Source organism: Salmo salar, chromosome ssa23 (assembly GCF_905237065.1).
Source record: "Salmo salar chromosome ssa23, Ssal_v3.1, whole genome shotgun sequence".
NCBI lineage: Eukaryota > Metazoa > Chordata > Actinopteri > Salmoniformes > Salmonidae > Salmo > Salmo salar.
In genome coordinates this window covers 37,453,803-37,476,679 of record NC_059464.1, presented here as the reverse complement: position 1 = coordinate 37,476,679, position 22,877 = coordinate 37,453,803, and the positions used below count along the sequence as shown (strand labels likewise).

Here is a 22,877-nt window from a genome sequence, read left to right as displayed (position 1 = left end):
AATGAAAGATCTGGTGTGCCTGAATGATGGATTGATGTAGCCACAATGAAAGAGTTCGCCTTGGACCTCACTCTGGTATCTAGCTAAGGTGCAAAGTAGTTAAGTAGTCACTTGAAGGTATTTTTACTTGAGTAGTTTTTTTTGGGTATCTGTACTTTACTTTACTACTTATATTTTTCACAACTTTTACTTTTACTTCACTACATTCCTAAAGAAAAGAATATACTTTTTACTCCATACATTTTCCCTGACACCCAAAAGTACTTAAAATCAAATCAAATTGTATTAGTCACATGCGCCGAATACAACAGGTGTAGACCTTACAGTGAAATGCTTACTTATGAAGCCCCTAACCAACAATGCAGTTTTAAAAAAATGAATAAGAATAAGAAATAAACATAACAAGTAATTAAAGAGCAGCAGTAAAATACCAATAGCGAGACTATACACAGGGGGGTACCGGTACAGAGTCAATGTGCGGGGACACCGGTTAGTCGAGGTAGTATGTACATGTAGGTAGAGTTATTAAAGTGACTATGCATAGATGATAACAACAGAGAGTAGCAGAAGTGTAAAAGAGGAGGAGGGGGCAATGCAAATAGTCTGGGAAGCCATTTGATTAGATGTTCAGGAGTCTTAGAAGGTAGAAGCTGTTTAGAAGCCTTTTGGACCAAGACTTGGTGCTCCGGTACCGCTTGCCGTGTGGTAGAAGGAAGAACAGTCTATGACTAGGGTGGCTGGAGTCTTTGACAATTTTTAGGGCCTTCCTCTGACACCGCCTGGTATAGAGGTCCTGGATGGCAGGAAGCTTGGCCCCAGTGATGTACTGGGCCATTCGCACTACCCTTTCTAGTGCCTTGCGGTCGGAGGCCGAGCAGTTGCCATACCAGGCAGTGATGCAACCCGTCAGGATGCTCTCGATGGTGCAGCTGTAGAACCTTTTGAGGATCTGAGGACCCATGCCAAATCTTTTTAGTGTCCTGAAGGGAAATAGGTTTTGTTGTGCCCTCTTCACAACTGTCCTGGTGTGCTTGGACCATGTTAGTTTGTTGGTGATGTGGACACCAAGGAACTTGAAGCTCTTAACCTGCTCCAATTCAGCCCCGACGATGAGAATGGGGGCGTACTCGGTCCTCCTTTTCCTGTAGTCCACAATCATCTCCTTTGTCTTGATCACATTGAAGGAGAGGTTGTTGTCCTGGCACCAGATGGCCACGTCTCTGACCTCCTCCCTATAGGCTGTCTCGTCGTTGTCGGTGATCAGGCCTACCACTATTGTGTCATCGGCAAACTTAATGATGGTGTTGGAGTCGTGCCTGGCCATGCAGTCATGAGTGAACAGGGAGTACAGGAGGGGACTGAGCACACAAGGGAGAGGGCCGTCTGGAAGTCCAGGATCCAGTTGCAGAGGGAGGTGTTTAGTCCCAGGGTCCTTAGCTTATTGATGAGCTTTGAGGGCACTATGGTGTTGAACGCAGAGCTGTAGTCAATGAATAGCATTCTCACATAGGTGTTCCTTTTTTCCAGGTGGGAAAGGGCAGTGTGGAGTGCAGTAGAGATTACACCATCTGTGGATCTGTTAGGGCGGTATGCAAATTGGAGTGGGTCTAAGGTTTCTGGGATAATGGTGTTGATGTGAGCCATGACCAGCCTTTCAAAGCACTTCATGGCTACAGATGTGAGTGCTACGGGTCGGTAGTGTTGTAAAACACAGTGTGGGAGGAGGGGAAACTACCAGGCAGTTGGAAGGAAGCAGTAGTGGTACCAATCCGGAAGCCAAGGAAAGACCCAATGAGGCCAACAAGCTATTGGCCAATAGCTTTAACATCACATGTATGTAAGATTATGGAACGTGTGATTATGGAGAGGCTAACTTACTTCCTGGAGAGCAGGGGGCTAATATCGCTACATCAGAGTGGGTTCAGGAAAGGCGAAGGGGAACTATGGACCCACTACTCTGCTTCGAAGCAGAGGTCAGGAAGGCTCAGGTGAACAATGAGACTGTGGAAGCTGTCTTTTTTGATGTGGAGAAGGTGTATGATATGATGTGGAAGGAGGGATTGTTAATCAAGCTTGATATTATGGGGGTAGGAGGAAAAACATACAACTGGATAAAGGATTTCCTGTTTGGAAGGTCTATCCAGGTGAGGGTGGGGATGTCTCTATCAGGCAGCTACCTGGTGGATAATGGCATTCCACAGGGGAGCGTGATTAGTCCTCTGTTGTTCTCAATCATGATCAATGATGTTTACTTTCAAGTTAGAGACTGATTTTGGGAGGTCGTTATTTGCAGATGACGGGCCCTTATGGAAGAAATGTGCCATACATCGTCAGGAAGGTACAGGAAGCAATTGATGAGGTAGAGCGGTGGGCATTAATGTGGGGATTCAGGTTCTCTGTAGAGAAAACTCAGACAGTGTTCTTTACCAGGGGGAAGGTAGGAAATGAGGTACGCTTGAGGTTATATGGGAGAAACTTGGAGAGGGTGGGGGCCTTCAGGTTCCTTGGGGTAAACCTTGACACTAGACTGACCTGGGCAGAACACATTGAGAGAGTGGTGGGAAAGTGTAAGAAGGTACTAAATGTGATGCGCTGTCTGACGGGGAAGGAGTGGGGGGGCAGGGCATTCCTCATTGAGGACCATGTATGTTGCATTGATCTGATCTGTAATAGACTATGGCATTATAGCGTATGGTTCGGCAGCCCGAACATCATTGGAAAGGCTAGATGTCATACAGGGACAAGGACTCAGAATATGTAGTGAGGTGTTTCGGACATCCCCAGTGGCTGCACTACAGGTGGAGATGGGGGATATACCATTGCAGATTAGGAGACAGCAGCTGGCAATGAATTATTGGGTCAGCCTACAGGGACATGGGGTGTCTCATCCTGAAAAATAGATTTTACAGGCATGCTGGGAACATGACCGGAGACAGAACACAAGCTTTGGATGGGTGGGTAATTCCCAAGCGAAGGAGATGGGACAGTATTGGAAGGGAGTTTAGTCTAATGGTAGCTATTCCTGTAAATCCACCATGGCCACTCCCGCCTCCAGTAGTTGATCTAGAAGTGTTGGAGAGACTACAGAAGACAGGGAGGGTGTTGATCCATCTGATTGGTTTAAGAGACGTGTGGATACTGTGTATCAGGATTTTGTGGCCCTTTACACAGATGGTTCAAAAGATCCAAGGACAGGATGTACTGGGTCAGCATTTGTAGTGCAGGATATAAACTGCTCAAAAAAATTAAGGGAACACTTAAACAACACAATGTAACTCCAAGTCAATCACACTTCTGTGAAATCAAACTGTCCACTTAGGAAGCAACACTGATTGACAATAAATTTCACATGCTGTTGTGCAAATGGAATAGACAACAGGTGGAAATTATAGGCAATTAGCAAGACACCCCCAATATAGGAGTGGTTCGGCAGGTGGTGACCACAGACCACTTCTCAGTTCTTATGCTTCCTGGCTGATGTTTTGGTCACTTTTGAATGCTGGTGGTGCTTTCACTTTAGTGGTAGCATGAGACGAAGTCTACAACCCACACAAGTGGCTCAGGTAGTGCAGCTCATCCAGGATGGCACATCAATGCGAGCTGTGGCAAGAAGGTTTCCTGTGTCTGTCAGCGTAGTGTCCAGAGCATGGAGACACTACCAGGAGACAGGCCAGTACATCAGGAGACGTGGAGGAGGCCGTAGGAGGGCAACAACCCAGCAGCAGGACCGCTACCTCCGTCTTTGTGCAAGGAGGAGCAGGAGGAGCACTGCCAGAGCCCTGCAAAATGACCTCCAGCAGGCCACAAATGTGCATGTGTCTGCTCAAACGGTCAGAAACAGACTCCATGAGGGTGGTATGAGGGCCCGACATCCACAGGTGGGGGTTGTGCTTACAGCCCAACACCGTACAGGACGTTTGGCATTTGCCAGAGAACACCAAGATTTGCAAATTCGCCACTGGCACCCTGTGCTCTTCACAGATGAAGCAGGTTCACACTGAGCACATGTGGCAGATGTGACAGAGTCTGGAGACGCCGTGGAGAACGTTCTGCTGCCTGCAACATCTTCCAGCATGACCGGTTTGGCGGTGGGTCAGTCATGGTGTGGGGTGGCATTTCTTTGGGGGGCCGCACAGCCCTCCATGTGCTCGCCAGAGGTAGCCTGACTGCCATTAGGTACCGAGATGAGATCCTCAGACCCCTTGTGAGACCATATAGTGTTGCGGTTGGCCCTGGGTTCCTCCTAATGCAAACAATGCTAGACCTCATGTGGCTGGAGTGTGTCAGCAGTTCCTGCAAGAGGAAGGCATTGATGCTATGGACTGGCCCGCCCGTTCCCCAGACCTGAATCCAATTGAGCACATCTGGGACATCATGTCTCGCTCCATCCACCAACGCCACATTGCACCACAGACTGTCCAGGACTTGGCGGATGCTTTAGTCCAGGTCTGGGAGGAGATCCCTCAGGAGACCATCCGCCACCTCATCAGGAGCATGCCCAGGCGTTGTAGGGAGGTCATACAGGCACGTGGAGGCCACACACACTACTGAGCCTCATTTTGACTTGTTTTAAGGACATTACATCAAAGTTGGATCAGCCAGTAGTGTGGTTTTCCACTTTAATTTTGAGTGTGACTCCAAATCCAGACCTCCATGGGTTGATCAATTGGATTTCCATTGATTATTTTTGTGTGATTTTGTTGTCAGCACATTCAACTATGTAAAGAAAAAAGTATTTAATAAGATTATTTCATTCATTCAGATCTAGGATGTGTTATTTTAGTGTTCCCTTTATTTTTTTGAGCAGTATATATACAGCAGTTCATCTGGCTGTAAATACAGCAGAGCTGATGGCCATACTGTTGGCCTTGCAGTGGGTGGAGGAAGTCAAGAAACGTATTACAGATCATCTGGCTGTAAATACAGCTGAGCTGATGGCCATACTGTTGTTGCAGTGGGTGGAGGAAGTCTAGCCAGACAGAGTAGTTATTTGCTCTGATTCATGTGCAGTGTTGATGAGTCTCCAGTCCTTTAGGTCACGTAGCAGACAAGACCTGCTTTATGAGGTGCTACAAACCCATGGCAGGATTAAACAGATGGGTACACAGATAAGATTTACTTGGGTCCCAGCCCATGTGGGGGTGGAGGGGAACGAGGCAGTTGATGTACTGACTAAACAAGCACTTGGAAGTGGGGATGTTGATGTTGTAGTTTCAATGAGCAAGGCAGAGACAAAAAGCCTGATATGGACAGTGATGGTGCAGAGATGGCAGGAGCAGTGGAATAGAGATACTAAGGGCAGGCATTTATTTCAAGTACAGAGGAAAGTCAGGGAGGACGGCAGGAAGGGACAGAAGAGAGGAGGCTATTTTTACAAGATTAAGGGTGGGACCCAGCCAGTTGAATAAGTCCTTAAATTTGAAAGGAAAGCATCCAACAGGAAAGTGTGATTATTGCCAGGAAACAGAGACCGTGCAGCATGTACTGTACTGCTACAGTGTGGGCAGTATCAGAGGGAAAGAGAGAGGCTGAGATCTAGTGAGGGAGAAGGGAATACAGGAAATTAGTTGAAAGAGTATTGTAATGACCTGGCTAGATAATAAATGAACAAATGTCCAGACAGAGGACTGAGTTTACTAATTCCCAACTCAATACAGGCTACTGTTTGGCCATTGCCCACACCAAATAAATCAAGGATCACAGTATAAAACAAAAGTGACCCTCTCTTGTTAAGACCAAACGTAAGAGAGGGAACAATGGCTAAGCATGGTCTTAAACTTGCATGACTGGCATGTCTGACCCTGTGAACACTAGGTACTGGTAAGTACAACACAACAAATGAACAGCATAACTCATAACACACAGCTGTCTCTGTGGATTGCTACAGTATATTGAGTAGAACGTCATTAGATATAGTCTCAAATATTTAGTAATATTTTTTATGATGAATCTTTTTTATGATTACAAGAATATGGCGTGGACGGGATACACAGCACAGTGAATATTGCGATGTAGGCTGTGGCCTGCGGAATTCGTAGATATATATAAATCAGATGAGGTTATAATGACAGTGGCCATGCCTTACCAGTCAGTGTAATTGATGATCTGCGAGGGGAGGGGGTAACTGCTGAATCTCCCCAGATTGCTCCCACCAACGGTGCTGGCGGGTAGGATTTAGTTTCTCCCTGTCTCTGGCCCACACTCCAGTACAGTAGGTGGCGGTAATGCACCGTAACATTGGATGCCAACCGCCGATAAACCCACCGAAGAAGAAGTTAAGCACAAGGACAAGAGGCCGATCCTTTGCGTTGCGATGGGATTGGTGGGAGCAATCTGGGGAGATTCAGCAGTTACCCCCTCCCCTCGCAGATCATCAATTACACTGACTGGTAAGGCATGGCCACAGTCATTATAACCTCATCTGATTTATATATATCTACGAATTCCGCAGGCCACAGCCTACATCGCAATATTCACTGTGCTGTGTATCCCGTCCACGCCATATTCTTGTCACCTCTGAACGACACTGTAGGCTACCTTTCTGCACCTAGAAAGACTTCCGCCACATTGCATATCGGACATCTGTGTTTGCGAAAGTAACTGTTAGCTAGTTATAGAAAGGTGGGTTAGATATACTTGTCATTTGTTTACACTTTCCTCGAGTATTCGAGGTGAGTAAATATGCTATGTGTAGTTTGTCTCACAATGTTTACTACGGTATCCAATACCTTTTACTTAGTTTAGCGAACTATCAGTCGAGTTCGACCCGATGCCATTAGTCTAAATGTGCTTATGGACATTTTGCCGATGAGAATGCTGTGCCGATAGGCCTGTTGACGATATAGATGTATCGTTTTGATAAGGTTTTAGTGCTCATTACACATCCGAAAATCCATGTATATCATTTTAGTGTGTTTTGGCTCCCATCGTGCAATTGAAATTGTAATAGCTAACGTTATCTCTCCATGTTGTCTGCCGGTAGTGTTGGCTTGCTAGATTATTGTTTAGTGTCCTTTAGGTTTCTCCTCTGAGAAACTAGCCTACTGTAGGTTACTTACTCAAAAAGTGCAGTCTACCAATGTCATAGCCCTCAGGGGTGAAGTGGCTGTCTATAAGCCTGTGTAATTGTCTAATCTATCAATCAAACCTTTTTGAAAGATCATGTAATGTGGTTAAGGTGTCTTGCAGAAATCAGACGAATTATTTCATGGGTGACAGAGTATTCAATCAGCATTGCAAGTACAACCATCGAGTGTGTGTGTGTGGCTGTCGTTCAAATCTTCTAGCCTTTCAGAACTAAACCAGGCGTTTCCGCTGGCTGTTGTGCAACCTGCCTCCTTGCAGACTAAACCAGACATTTTACATGGCCTCTGTTTGAAGCTCGCCTCTATTTGGATGCAGTGAATGTCATACTTTGTCTGATAAATTTTGTTAGATAATTATCAGTGAATTGTTGACTGGCTCGTCCCTCTCACTCTTGTCTAAAGCAGTGGGGTATAGCCATGTTGCGACTCCTAAGACACCAGGCTAGAGGGACGAGGAGCTGCCTCTGTGGCCAGCGGCGCTATGAGCATCACAAGAGCGTCATGGCCATCCGGCGTGAGGACATCAACGTGTGGGAGAGACGGGCGCCCCTGGCTCCGCGCCACGTTAAAGAGATCGTCCATGCTGGCCACAAGGTCCTCGTCCAGCCTTCCAACCGAAGAGCCATCCACGAGAATGTGAGTGATCACTGTTGTTGGGTAAAACATACACACAGCCAATGGCTGGAGATCACTGCCGTTAAATACACATGCACACAGCCAATGGCTGGAGATCACTGCCGTTAAATACACATGCACACAGCCAATGGCTGGAGATCAAAGGAGGCCTATGTTCAGCAAAAATAGGAGAAAAAACTGCACAATGTGATCTGTAAATGAGGTTTATGTCATGTGTCTCTGGTTACTATAGGAGGACCTCCCCAATGTCAAGTAAACAACATGTAACATATTATTGTTAGAAATTAAGACTTTATCAAAGGACTGCTGTATGAACTTTTACGTAACTGAATAAAACAAAACAGTGTATTGAATGACAAATGTAACAATTTGCTTAGGTGTTGGCAACTGGCTTTGGAAAGGTCTTCTGAACTAGCTTCTAAACGATTTTGACCTTTTTGTATGTTTCATTTCAGTATTATGAGAAAGCGGGGGCCATCATTTCCGAGGACATTTCCGAGGCCTCGTTGATCATTGGCGTCAAGAGGCCTCCGGAGGAGAAACTTTATCCCAGAAAGACCTACGCCTTCTTCTCTCACACCATCAAAGCACAGGCAGCTAACATGGGACTACTGGATGACCTGATCAAAAAGGCAAGGCCGTTGTTGCTCTATCGAAGTACGACCTTAAACTAAGAGTCAGACAGTCATTCTGGGTCACTGGGTATTGTTCCCTAGCCTAAACAAAAAGCATGTTCACATTATGGTTTGGATGCACCTGCTGTGCCTCATCCATTCGTAGTGATGGGGGGAGCATTTATGCAGTTACATTATGGTTTTGAAAATATTGCAATATTATTTTTGCGCTTGTTGTCTGTACCTGCACCAAAACTTCCTTTTTTATAGCTTGTTCTCCATCTATTTTTATAAATAGGGAGCCAATTTGTTTTCAGCACTTTTTTATTTCCATGACTGATCAAAACATGTTTCTCTTGTCCCTCTGCAGTAGACATATGGTGAGCAATATGTTTGGAACATCGAATCGCAATAAAATCACAGTATCAAAACGCAATACATATCGTATCGGCACCTAAGTATCGTGATCGTATAGTGAGGTCCCTGGCAATTCCCAGCGCTAGTTCATTCACATCCTCTGGTCTTTCTAGGAAGTGCGTCTCATCGACTACGAGAAGATGGTCGACGCCAATGGCTTCCGTATCGTGGCATTCGGACAGTGGGCTGGCGTTGCAGGTATACTTTTGTCCTGACAGTCAGTCACCCAATGTGTTTCTAATTCCACAGATAGTGTAAAACACCTCAATTTCTTTGGCCTTGTGCTTTTCGTTGTTTACACACCAAACCTGATCTCAGAGATGATTAACTCTTGAGGTTCCACGAGTCTGTACTGATCTAGGTAAATCTACATTTTGAATTGTTGTATTTCTGTCCTCAGGGCACCATTGTAAATGATAAAATATAAACACTATCTGAATTGACAAATTTTTCCAGTACGTATCCCTATTTTCAAATGCCCTTTTGTCCAACATCTATTATCAAAGCGGTGTTCCTACTTTGTTTCCCTTTTCCTATGTTCTTCCTTACAGGAATGATCAATATTTTGCATGGTTTGGGACTTCGTTTTCTGGCGTTGGGACACCACACTCCTTTTATGGTAAGGATTTGACCCAGTGGATTCCATGTAATTTCAATGCTTCCTCCACTGGACCTCTGACATCACTTCCTGTGTCACAGCACATCGGTATGGCCCACAACTACAGGAATGTCAGCCAGGCCATCCAAGCAGTGAGGGATTGTGGGTACGAGATCTCCATGGGCCTCATGCCCAAGTCCATCGGCCCAGTGACGTTTGTCTTCACCGGCACAGGCAACGTCTCCAAGGTAGGTAGACCTAGTTTAACCCAAGACTATGACTAAACCATCACCAAACACAACCTGTTCATAAAGTAGATAAAGGTGTTAGGAAGGTCAGTGAGAAGTGAATTCTACAACATGGGAATGCATACCTTCTCTTCAACTACTACTTTCTCCTATAATGTAGGGTGCACAAGATATCATCAATGAGCTTCCTGTAGAATACGTGGAGCCTCATGAGCTAAAAGACGTGTCTCAAACTGGAGGTACTACATCCCCATTTCTGATGGGGCGCATTTGCATATTCTATATTTAATGCATATAATATACATGAAAGGATATGTATTATCATATTAATGTATGTGTTCTGTTTAATGTTCACCGTGTGACACTGCTATCTCCATCTCTCTGGTTCCAGACATGTCCAGAGTGTACGCCACCGTTCTGAGTCGTCACCACCACCTGATGAGGAAGAGTGACGGTGTTTATGACCCCCTGGAGTACGAGTATCACCCGGAACTGTACACATCGCACTTCAGAACCAGCGTGAGTCTGCCTCTGCCTTTCCCTCTGTCGCAACCAGTTCAGTAAGTTCACCTGTTCCTGCTGCTCAGCCAGGAGCTGCGAGCCCTTTGACACAGCCACACTGCTCTGTCCTCTGAAGCCCGAGCTGATTGGCTCACTAAGCACTCGTAGGGGAAAAGGGGGGGGGGTGTGTGTCATGTGGGGCCAGCATTTTCTCCTATTGCAAAACACAGGCTATAGTGGCTTACAGTCTGTCAGTGGGTAACCACCCTGTACAAGCTGAGATGTCAAATGTGATTATGTAGATGGTAGGTTGTGGAACTGGGTTTGTGGATGTCTTGTCAATATGTTTTGCAGATATGTGGAAGACTAGTTGGCAGTGGTGTTAGAATTGGTTTAGGTTGATGTGGCCGTGGTAGCAGCGGCGGCAACAGCCATAGTGGTGGCAGTGTGGGAGAAGTAGTGGAAACAATTGCATTGCCAATGACTCTGCCTGCTTTTTGTCCTCCCGGCCTCAGGTGGCGCCCTACACCACGTGCCTGATCAATGGCATCTACTGGGACCCCCAGACACCGCGGCTCCTCAGGCGGCTGGACGCCCAGAGGCTCCTGAGGCACGTCAAGCCCTCCGCTGCCGCTACGGAGGGATGGCCAGAGCTACCACACAAGTAAGTTCCAGGTAATCAGCTGAGCAATTGGATTTGTGATAAGGACTGGGACTATCGCAGTCAGAAGCCCACTATAGGTGTTTACGGTCAAAAGTCAATGCTTATCTTCAATAATGTTTATGTTCTACGGGAGCTCAACCAAAGAGTGTGGAGTGCAGTCACTGTGACCCAACTGGCCGATTAACACTCTGATATGGACTCTCTTTTTTTCTTATCTTCCCTCATTACTTCCTGTCTTTCTTTTTCCTCAGGCTCCTGGCGATCTGTGACATATCTGCCGACATGGGCGGCTCTATTGAGTTCATGACTGAGTGCACCACCATCGATAAGCCCTTCTGTATGTATGATGCGGACCAGCACATAGACCACGACAGGTATAGACCAGAACGAACTCTCATTGAAACCATGGAAGTTAAAGGCTGACTGCGGTACATTTTATAGTGAAGGGGAAAATGCCAACCTGTGTGAATATAATCTTTTTTTTGAAGACAATCGTGGTACAAATAATTGCTTCTAATTCACCAGATGTATGTCCTTGAATATATATTATCTATATAATGGCAGCCTGTACTACCCCGGTCAGCCTTCAACTTGTTACTCAGTAAGATGGGGCAGCACTGAGCTAGCCTGCAACAGCCCTTCCTGGAGTAGCTCAAACTGCATGTCAGGTCTCCATGAAACGCCATCTTAACAGACTTCATTTGGCTTCATTGCACTATTGAGTCTTCACATAGGAATTCATGTCCTGTGATCGATGGCATTGTCCCTTCATATACAGTCGTTGTTACAAACACCCATACATAACGTACTCCCACCAGGCCTTGCATATTATCTGCTCTTCTTTGATTGTGTCTTTGTCTTTCCAGTGTGGAGGGCACAGGTATCCTCATGTGTTCTATTGATAACCTTCCTGCCCAGCTCCCCATTGAAGCCACGGAGTATTTTGGAGACCGCCTCTTTCCCTACATTTGGGAGATGGTAAGACCAGCTGCTGGGGTAAGGTGCACTGCTCCATTTGTTTGTTTGGGCAGAGGGTTGTCTAAGTGTGGAACGCAGCCATACAAGCACACAACAAAATCTCAGGTTAAGTTTGTCCGTTCCAGCTTACTGCACTGTAGCTGCCACTGATTACTGTACTGTGGTTCTCACACTGTAGCTGCCACTGATTACTGTACTGTGGTTCTCACACTGTAGCTGCCACTGATTACTGTACTGTGGTTCTCACACTGTAGCTGCCACTGATTACTGTACTGTGGTTCTCACACTGTAGCTGCCACTGATTACTGTACTGTGGTTCTCACACTGTAGCTGCCACTGATTACTGTACTGTGGTTCTCACACTGTAGCTGCCACTGATTACTGTACTGTGGTTCTCACACTGTAGCTGCCACTGATTACTGTACTGTGGTTCTCACACTGTAGCTGCCACTGATTACTGTACTGTGGTTCTCACACTGTAGCTGCCACTGATTACTGTACTGTGGTTCTCACACTGTAGCTGCCACTGATTACTGTACTGTGGTTCTCACACTGTAGCTGCCACTGATTACTGTACTGTGGTTCTCACACTGTAGCTGCCACTGCTTGCCAGTGATGGCAGCTTATGGGGAATTCTGTTCTTTGCAGAATTAACAAGTACTTCCCGGTTCTGTTTTCCTCAGCTGCCCTCCGATGCCACCAGACCCCTTGAAGAAGAGGACTTCTCACCTCAAGTTAGGGACGTGAGTATCACACACACACGGGCATCCCTCTTACTCAATCATTTTTGCATCATGAACGAAAAGGCTATGGACTTGAAACCTAGATGCAGCTTTACATGAAACTAGTTATGAAATTATTTGCTACTGCTATGCGATAATAGCTAACCAAGATCTTGTTGGCTGCATTGTGTGTTTTACGTTGAAGTATGTTGATTTCAGGAGAGTTTACAATCTGTATACATGCTTTTTTTAAAGTTGACTTTTGGACTACAGTTGTCATGTGACGTGCTGTAGTAGAGCAATAGACAGTGACTTGTTTTGTCAGACATTTACTTTTGTCAGTTATGGCATATTTGTCCATTTGTATTTATTTTTAAGGATATTGAACTTTTTTTTTTTATGTTAATCTTTCCTCCATTGAAGGCTGTGATAACGTCGGAAGGAAAGCTTACCCCAAAGTTTGAATACATTGAAGAACTTCGTGAACGAAGGTAAGATTACATGTCAATATATCTAGTGGTTTGAGAATGGATTTCTTGTTTAAATGTCTTTTGTGCGTTTTCAGGATGATTTTAAGTGTGACTGTTATAACAAAACAGATTTTACTGTTGAAGCCCTTGAGATTTGAATGTGCTTTTCTTTAATGTTATAACAATTAAACAGCATTTATGTTATCTATATAATAACTGATCTGAGAATGCATTTTCTGCTAGTTTGGTAAGCTTCATGTTGTTGGCTTTGTGTTTTCCAATAAATAAATCTGAAATTGCTTTGGTAAATATGCCTGTCACATCATGGAAGTAATGATGCCAATCTAAGAAAGACATCTCTAAAGATTCCTTTACAGGTAAAACATTCAGTAGGTTTCAAATTTGACATCCGCTACAAACTGTAGTCTACGACTTAGCATTAGCATACCTAGTGAGCAGCATAGTAGACACATTATAGTGATAGACATGTGCTTAATAGCTGCTTATTTGTAGCTTTTCCCCTCCCTCATTGTCGAGCTCAGGCTTTATGGTATAATGTCCTCCACCCAGCAGGAGAAGCTCTATCTTGCCACAGACTCGGGGCATTTCGCTACAGGTCATCAGGTGCCGTCTGCCGGAGTTTCCACTAACCCTCACCTTGTTGTTTCATCCTTGCGCAGTGTGCTCACGGTGTACTGGTGTGTGCCAGTCTACCCCCGCCCTAACACCCTGCATGGCTAACGTGCCATCGCTGCTGCCGCCACTTCTACTGAGACGCAGGAGTTCTCTCTCACTGAGGGGCTCTTTCGTGGGTAGACAAGTCTTTTCTCGTTCTTAAACACCACCACCCTCCCATCTCCCAGTGTCCTGTCCCTTCATTTTGGCATGCAAACAAGAAAATCATCCATTTTCCGTTCATTGTTCCCTCTGTTGCGAAATTTGAAAATCTTCCACCATCAATCATAATAACTTCTATTTTTTTTACCAAAATATTTTTTTACTAATCAAATATAAACTTGCATGCAAAACGAGGACTCTTATCTGCCTTGTTCTTTTCACATAGACTTTGCTTTCTTAAACATTGTAGCTCTTTTCTTCAGAAGCTTTCTTAGACTACTGCATTCATGTATTGTGCCCTTTTCAAGGTTTTCTTAACGAGTAGCTAGAGAAAGATGGTTTGCTCTGGTCTGAGAATATGTTCTTGGTTTATCTTCACACTGACATACTTTAACCTTCATCTGTTTGACGCTGACTGAACCATGACCCAGATGAGCACTTTGTGTTCAAAATGATCATTCAATGGCCACCACGTTCAAGCCTCTTCAATCCTAGAGAGGGAGAGAGGGAGGGAGAGAGTACAGCTAGAAATGGTGGCAATCCCTTCTTCATAACGATGATACTAAGAGCAAGGCTTCCGTTTCATACCGTTTTTGAGTGGTTTTTGGTTGATGAGTTGACCTTAGTTTCACCTCTCTAGACAAGCCATGTCTCAGGATCTTAAGTCTTCAAATCCCTCTGATTGGGTATTGCTCTTAAGATATGTAAACTTGAGGCAAATAGGCTCCTGAGGGGAATCCCCCGTCTATTTTTTTAATTAGAGGCCACCCCCTCCATTGTCAGTGGATGGCTTGCCGGACCTCATGCCGGCTCTACGTACTCTTGTGCACATGTACAGTGTCACGTCCAATTGGGCTGAGGCTGCCGATTGGATCCTGCCAACTCCCTGGGGATTCTGTGGGGGAGGGGGTATTGGCTGTTTCTGCAGGTCACTGTATGATAGAAGAGGCTGCCATGGTGACCTTTGGACTGTATGGTGGCCAGTATTGGAATCATCCGCTTTTCATTTAAATTTCATGTCTGTGTTTGAATCACATTTTGTTGAGTATTTTGCTGATCACCCTGTTTAAAAATGTAAATACATTTCATTGATTGAATCCCATTTTAGTTTTGATTTAATATACTTCATCACAGTGCATCACCTTGGTTTTTACAAAAAAATCTTAGTCTTTCATTTCTAGTGTGTGATGTGGGTGGGGGAACTCCCTCCTGTAATATTTTGTCACCCCCATTGGTTGTTAAGTAGTAGTTTCTTACGAGGATGCAATTAAAACTGGACGATTTTATATTAAATACATTTTATTGCCCACCCACATCCCCACCTCTGCTTGGTAAGCAAATCACAAGATTGTATTCAGCTAATCATTATGCGTGTGTGAGAAAGAAACTCCGTCTGTGGCGACTTTATTCTGTGCTCACGCTGTATAACCCCACTTCCCCTCAGTGAGCAAGCCAAGATCATGAAGAGGAGTGGAATGAAGCGAGTGCTTCTACTGGGCTCAGGTTACGTGTCGGGCCCTGTCATTGAGTACCTCACCCGGGACCCAGGGACTCAAATCACTGTTGGTAAGGCTCTGAAAAGGAAATGTTGCACTATTCCCACTATATCCACAAATACCCAGCTGATGATGAATTCATTATTTAAATGTTTAACTGGATGCAATCTATTGCTTGCACATCTCCAATTACTTAATGAAATGTAAGGGGTGCCTCAGGGCTCAAGCCCTGGCCCATTTTTCTGTTTTAAATTTCACTCATCTTTCACCCCTCCCATCTCTCTCACAGCTGTTATCCATGTCTTCTTGTGTTTTAGCATCAGTGTTGTTGACCCAGGCAGAGGAGCTGGCAGGGAAATACCCCAACACGATCCCTGTCATGCTGGATGTTACCAGTCAGGAGGGCCATCTGGAGTCCCTGGTCAAAGACCATGACCTAGTCATTAGGTACACACACACACACACACACACACACACACACACACACACACACACCCTGAGGTGAATGTGCGGTGTGTGTGTCATTGTCACATGTGCTGTTTATGCCCTCAGTATGCTACCGTACGGGTATCATCCTGTGATCGCCAAACACTGCATCAACAAGAAGGTAAACATGGTGACAGCCAGCTACCTGAGTCCAGCCATGAAGGAACTCCAACAGAGGTAGGAGAGCAGTGCATGGGGAGAAGAGGAGATTCCTCTGGGTTTTAAAGTATGAGCGAGAGGGGTGGGGATAGGGGAAAACATATCTATGTAGAAGTGGAGATTTAATGGTAAAATGTGTTTTATCTTGTCTTAATGCTAACCTTGGGCTATTTGGTACACAGTTGACTTAATGTAAACTACAGGCAGGCAGGCACCAAGACACTTGACCTAATTACTTGGCATGGCATTAGCCCGGATAAGCTAGTAGTCAAGTGTATTGGCTCCACGTGGGGCTGGTGTGGCTGAGTGGGTTTTTCTGTGTGTTTCCTTCCAGTGCTGAGGAAGCTGGCATCACCATAGTGAATGAGATGGGCCTGGACCCTGGCATCGACCATATGCTGGCTATGGAGTGCATCGACCAAGCCAAGGCGGACGGCTGCACTGTAAGTGAAACGTGTGAGGAAGCTTGTGACAGAATCTATACGTTTGAGTGATTTGTGATTTTGAGAGGAAGTGTTTGGGTGACTGTGGGGCTGTACATAATGATTGATTGAGCGTATGTCAAAGAGATGACTGGCATCTTGTCAGTTTCCTTGGCAGCATTATTGATTGCATGCCCAGCAGATTGAAACAGTGTGTCTTTGGTTTGTACATTTCTTGATGTAAATGATGTTTTAAAGCCATTTACGTGTGTCTCCTTAGATTGAGTCATACAGTTCATTCTGTGGTGGACTCCCTGCACCAGAATGCTCAGACAATCCTCTGCGCTACAAATTCAGCTGGAGTCCATATGGAGTCCTCCTCAATACCATCAGCCCTGCCATCTTCCTCAAGGACAACAAGGTACAGTGGCCATCTCTCATCAGCATATCCTCCCCAAATACTTAACCTGAACCATAAAGGCGGGTGATGCAAGCTGACCTTAGATCAGTGTTCCGGGGTAACTTCATCCTCTGTTCCCAGGTGGTGAGCATCCCAGCGGGCGGCACTCTGATGGAATCCACGGCTCCCATGGACTTCCTGCCCGGCTTTAACCTGGAGGGCTTCCCCAACCGTGACAGCACCAAATACTCTGAACAGTACGGCATCGAGTCAGCCCACACACTCATCAGAGGAACACTCCGCTTCAAGGTAGGTACTGCCACTGACCTCTACAACAATGTGGTTCTAATTGGTTGGCGCATGGTGCTGCTAACAACATTGGGGTCACTGCTATTCTTTCCTCCTGTCTGATTCAGTGGTCAGTAAATTCTGTGTCTTGTCCACCAGGGTTTCTCCGAAGCCATGAGTGGCTTTGTGAAGCTGGGTCTGATCAACACTGACCCCTGCCCCATGCTGAAGCACACCTCCGCTCCTGTCTCCTGGGTAAGAATCCTGCTTATAACAACTTTATTACCCACTCATGCCTCTTGGGCGGTTCTTTACCCATACTCTGTCTTTTCCCTGTACAACAGAAAGAGCTGCTGTGTAACCAGATTGGCCTGCCCCCCTCCACCTCTGAGAAGGCCTTCGAGGGAGCTGTTTACGACCGCATCGGCCAAGACCCCTTCAAAATGGAGACACTCAAATGGTAAGGCCCTTGTCCTAACCATAGCCATACACTGCATATGCATGAAATCCACATTGTCACACATCCCCTAGGTGTACTACACATCCCCTAGGTGTACTACAAATCCCCTAGGTACTACACATCCCCCCCAGGTGTACTACACATCCCCCCCCCCCTTCAGGGGAGTTGGTCCCCCCATTGCTGCTATAACAGCCTCTACTCTTCTGGGAAGGCTTTCCACTAGATGTTGGAACATTGCTGCCGGGACTTGCTTCCATTCAGCCACAAGAGCATAGTGAGGCCGGGCACTGATGCTGGGCGTTTAGGCCTGGCTCACAGTCGGCGTTCCAATTTATCCCCAAGGTGTTCGATGGGGTTTAGGTCAGCGCTCTGTACAGGCCAGTACATTTCTTACACACCGATCTCGACAAACCATTTCTGTATGGACCTCGCTTTGTGCACGGGACATTGTCATGCTGAAACAGGAAAGGGCCTTCCCAAACTGTTACCACACAGTTGGGAGCACAGAATCGTCTAGAATGTCAGTGTATGCTGTAGCATTAAGATTTCCCTTCAATTGGTACTAAAGGGCCTAGCCCAAACTATGAAAAACAGCCCCAGACCATTAGTCCTCCACCAAACTTTACAGTTGGCGCTATGTATTGGGGCAGGTAACGTTCTCCATTCATCACTCCAGAGAACGCGTTTCCACTGATCCAGAGTCCAATGGTGGTGCGCTTTACTCCACTCCAGCCAACACCTGGCAATACGCATGGTAATCTTAGGCTTGTGCGGCTGCTCGGCCATGGAAACCCATTTCATGAAGCTCCCGACGAACAGTTATTGTGCTGACGTTGCTTCCAGAGGCAATTTGGAACTCGGTAGTGAGTGTTGCAGACGATTGTTACCAGCTATTCGCTTCAGCACTCGCCGATCCCATTCTGTGAGCTTGTGTGGTCTACCACTTCGCGGCTGAGCCGTTGTTGCTCCACATCCCTTACCCCTCTAGATACTTACAGTTGAAGTCGGAAGTTTACATACACCTTAGCCAAATACATTTAAACTGAGTTTTTCACAATTCTTGAAACTGGATTCTAGTAAAAATTCCCTGTCTTAGGTCAGTTAGGATCACCACTTTATTTTAAGAATGTGAAATGTCAGAGTAATAGTAGAGAAGGATTTATTTCTGCTTTTATTTATTTCATCACATTCCCAGTGGGTCAGAAGTTTACATACACTCAATTAGTATTTGGTAGCATTGCCTTTTAAATTGTTTAACTTGGGTCAAACATTTCGGGTAGCCTTCCACAAGCTTCCCACAATAAGTTGGGTGAATTTTGGGCCATTCCTCCTGACAGAGCTGGTGTAACTGAGTCAGGAAAGTAGGCCTCCTTGCTCACACATGCTTTTTCAGTTCTGCCCACAAATTGTCTGTAGGATTGAGGTCAGGGCTTTGTGATGGCCACTCCAATACCTTGACATTGTTGTCCTTAAGCCATTTTGCCACAACTTTGGAAGTATGCTTGGGGTCATTGTCCATTTGGAAGACCCATTTGCGACCAAGCTTTAACTTCCTGACTGTCTTGCGATATTTCCACATCATTTTCCTGCCTCATGATGCCATCTATTTTATGAAGTCCACCAGTCCCTCCTGCAGCAAGGCACCCCCACATGATGCTGCCACCCCCGTGCTTCACGGTTGGGATGGTGTTCATCGGCTTGCAAGCATCCCCCTTTTTCCTCCAAACATAACACTGGTCATTATGGCCAAACAGTTCCATTTTTGTTTCATCAGACCGGAGGACATTTCTCCAAAAAGTACTATCTTTGTCCCCATGTGCAGTTGCAAACCGTAGTCTGGCTTTTTTTATGGTGGTTTTGGAGCAGTGGCTTCCTTGCTGGGCGGCCTTTCAGGTTATGTCGATATAGGAGTCATTTTACTGTGAATATAGATACTTTTGTTCCCATTTCTTCCAGCATCTTCACAAGGTCCTTTGCTGTTGTTCTTGTATTGATTTGCACTTTTCGCACCAAAGTATGTTAATCTCTAGAAGACCGAACGCGTCTCCTTCAGGAGCGATATGACGGCTGCGTGGTCTCATGGTGTTTATACTTGCGTACTATTGTTTGTACAGATGAACGTGGTACCTATCAGCCCCTAGTCCCCTAGATACTACACATCCCTTACTCCCCCCTAGATACTTATCAGCCCCTAGATACTTCATGTAGATATAGGATTCGATAAGCATATGGGTATAGCATTACTGCCTGATAGGTTAGTTGCATGGACTTTGTACTCATATCTTTGCCATATAGTTCTTAATTGTGTGTGTGTTCAGGTTTGGGATGCTGAGTAAGGAGGCTGTTCCCCATGCAGAGACTGTACTGGCTTCACTGGCTAAGCACCTGGAGGCCAGGCTCTCCTTTGGTAAGAGAAGAAATCTCTTCTTCAGAAAATGGCAGTAGAGATTTTATTTTAAGTATAACCCTCTTTCTCCTTCTCGGTCCCTCTGTGTCCTTTATCCTCTCCTTCAGATAAAGGAGAGCGGGACCTGATTATCATGAGGAACGACGTGGGCCTGCGCCACTCCACAGGCGAGCTGGAGACCAAGCACATCAGCCTGGTGGTCTACGGAGACGCCAACGGCTACTCTGCCATGGCCAAGACCGTGGGCTACCCTGCAGCCATCGCTGCTCGCATGGTGCTGGACGGTCAGTAGTGTAGCCTTGAGTTCTTATTGCATGTGTCATGCCTGAGTTGTTGATTAGGCTTTACGGAGTATGACACACTTATTCCACCACCAGAGAACCTATCATTTTGCAAAAGATGAATGTACAACCCTAACATGTGTGAACTGACTTTCAATCTGCAGGAGAAATCCGTACGAAGGGACTGGTGGTGCCAATGACTAAGGACATCTATGGACCGGCACTGAAGAGACTGCAGGAGGAGGGCCTCAAGTTCACCTCGAAAAGCACCATCCAAGAGCAGTAACGCATGAGTCATCGGCAGTGTCCCAATAGTGTTACTGATCCAAAAAAAGACCCCACATTTTTTATTCTTCATTTCAATTCTTTCAGAACAGTGCAGATAAAGGGAAGGAGATGAGGAAAGGAAGCTATTTTAGTCGTAACGCGACACCATGTGATAGACAGGAAATACAGCCGATCAGTGGCTGGGTACCAGGCCACAGAGAAACGGGACGCATCTCAATAGTCTCAAGTTACTTTCTCCATTTATCTCCTGTCCTTCATCTGTGCTGATCTGAGAAGGCAGGGTGGGGGAAGGCAATATGGTAGAAATCCTCAGGAGGACAGGATATGAGGGGAAGCAAGTTTTGGCTATTGAGATGCACCCTGACTTCTGAAAAAAGCAATCTACTTTGTGTCAACATGTCAAATAGAACCATTACGTTGTATGTGAACAGTTTCCAAGCACTTTGCTTCTTTTTATTTAAGGCTGTACAATTCTTTACCTGGAGAACTACAACTCCCTGAGTGTCGTTATAACATGACGTAACGATCCTATAATCTGCACAGACCTTCTAAGCTAAAGCGCCTCGTCTTTCCTTGACCATAATGTATGCTTGTCCTGATGTTGATCAGCTGCTGCACAGTTCTGCTTATCTTTACATATTGATTTGGTTATCTGATCATTGTTGATAACACTCAGACAATCAAGATACTAGAACTATCAGGAGTGAACGTGTACAGTGCCTGCTCAAAGAAAGACCAGTGAATAAGTTGCGAGTGAACAGCACTAATATAATACCGTAGCCTGGACAGCTTGCTCATAAGAACAAGTAGTTGTAACTCACCAAGAGCCTCTGAAAATTTTTTAACTGTATGTTTTACTTTTTTACACAGTGACCCGCATCACCGGTCAACCATAGCTCATACAAAAACCTACCATGTCTCATTTTCGGGCAATAGTTTTAAATCAATCTACTGTATTTGTGTACAATTCATTCTAAATAGTGTGCAGATATATTTAAGCGCAAAACAGATTTATGTTGAATACTATTTTAAAGAAACCAAACTAAATGACTTGAAACACTATTTGTTGAGTAAAGTATCCAAGTGTATTTATTTTCTGGATTGGATATAAATGGTCTCCAGTCCTGCAACATATTGTTTCTGTGTAATTACATGGTTGAAATGTAAGATTGATGTCTATTTGTTATCAATGCCTATTTAAGCAAATAGATTAGAATGGTCAATATAATCTATCATTCTATTGATATAGATATACACGTGTACCTAATAAACTGGCCAATATCTTCAATTTTTTTTAAAGGTTATTTCACCATGTAGGCCAGTTGAGAACAAGTTCTCATTTACAAATGCGACCTGCCCAAGATAAAGCAAAGCAGTGTGACAAAAACAGCAACAGAGTAACACAAACAAAAGTACAGTCAATAACACAATATAAAAAATAATTAATCTATGTGCAAATGTAGGGAGGTAAGGCAATATAGGCCATAGAGGGGAAATAATTACAATTATAGTACTGGGTCAGACCCCATTTTGCCTCCAGAACAGGCAGAATTGTTTTGGGGCATGGATTCTACAAGGTGTGGTGATCAGACACTCAATTGGTAGCAAGGGACCTAACGTGTGCCAGGAAAATATTCCTCACACCATTAGACCACCAGCCTCTACTGTTGACAACAGGCAGGATGGGGCCATGGACTCATGCTGCTTCACCAAATCCTGGCTCTGCCATCAGTGTGACGCAAAAGGAATTGGGATTCGTCGGACCCGGCAATGTTTTTCCACTCCTCAATTGACCAATGCTAGTGATGGTCGTCTGCAGCAATACCTATCCGTGACAAGGACTGACGAGTTGTGCGTTCCGAGATGCCGTTCTGCACACCACCGTTACTTGCTAGTTTGTATAGCTCGCACGATCTTTGCCATTCTCCTTCGACCTCTCATCAACGAGCTGTTTTTGCCTACAGGACTGTCGCTGACTGGATGTTTTTTTGTTTGTTGCACCATTCTCTGTAAACCCTAGACACTGTTGCGTGAAAAGCCCAGAAGGCCGGCCGTTTTTGAGATACTGGAACTGGCGACCATACCATGCTCAACGTTCCTTAGGTCACTTGTTTCGCTCATTCTAACATTCAATCAAACAGTAACGGACTGCCTCAATGCCCGTCTGCCTGCTTTATATAGCAAGCCATGGCCACGTGATGCGCTGTCTGTAGAAATTAACAATTTTCGTGAACAGGGTGGTGTACCTAAACTGGCCACTGAGTTTATATTTGTGTATATATTCTGGCAGAATATATTGGGGTTTTCTTATAAGATTAAAAACCCTTTGCAGTTGTCACACCTTTTGTGTATTTCATAGAAAAATAAAAGGAAAAGTGATTTGTGTGGAGTCGTGTGGCTTTGATGAAATTGATTGAATG

General features: G+C 45.2%; 1 protein-coding gene across 6 annotated transcripts; it reads left to right on the top strand.

The window, feature by feature from the left end:
• The first annotated feature begins 6,267 nt into the window (after positions 1–6,267).
• On the top strand, positions 6,268–21,745 carry aass (aminoadipate-semialdehyde synthase). Of its 6 annotated transcripts, none has more exons than XM_014169978.2 (24): positions 6,268–6,389; positions 7,488–7,721; positions 8,177–8,353; positions 8,866–8,950; positions 9,304–9,371; positions 9,452–9,598; positions 9,759–9,837; positions 9,990–10,117; positions 10,615–10,763; positions 11,015–11,137; positions 11,630–11,741; positions 12,425–12,484; positions 12,887–12,954; positions 15,215–15,336; positions 15,584–15,713; positions 15,819–15,929; positions 16,246–16,354; positions 16,614–16,754; positions 16,875–17,042; positions 17,181–17,276; positions 17,366–17,481; positions 19,800–19,888; positions 19,996–20,172; positions 20,334–21,745. In XM_014169978.2, exons 2-24 carry the CDS (start codon positions 7,503–7,505, stop codon positions 20,453–20,455), a joined length of 2,796 nt encoding a protein of 931 aa, XP_014025453.1. In that variant the 5' UTR covers positions 6,268–6,389; positions 7,488–7,502; the 3' UTR covers positions 20,456–21,745. The 6 variants fall into 6 exon arrangements, with proteins under 6 accessions (XP_014025453.1, XP_014025456.1, XP_014025455.1 ...); XM_014169981.2 differs by having other exon boundaries at positions 6,277–6,389; positions 7,491–7,721; XM_014169980.2 differs by lacking the exon at positions 6,268–6,389 and adding an exon at positions 6,396–6,621 and having other exon boundaries at positions 7,491–7,721.
• Positions 21,746–22,877: the final 1,132 nt, after the last annotated feature.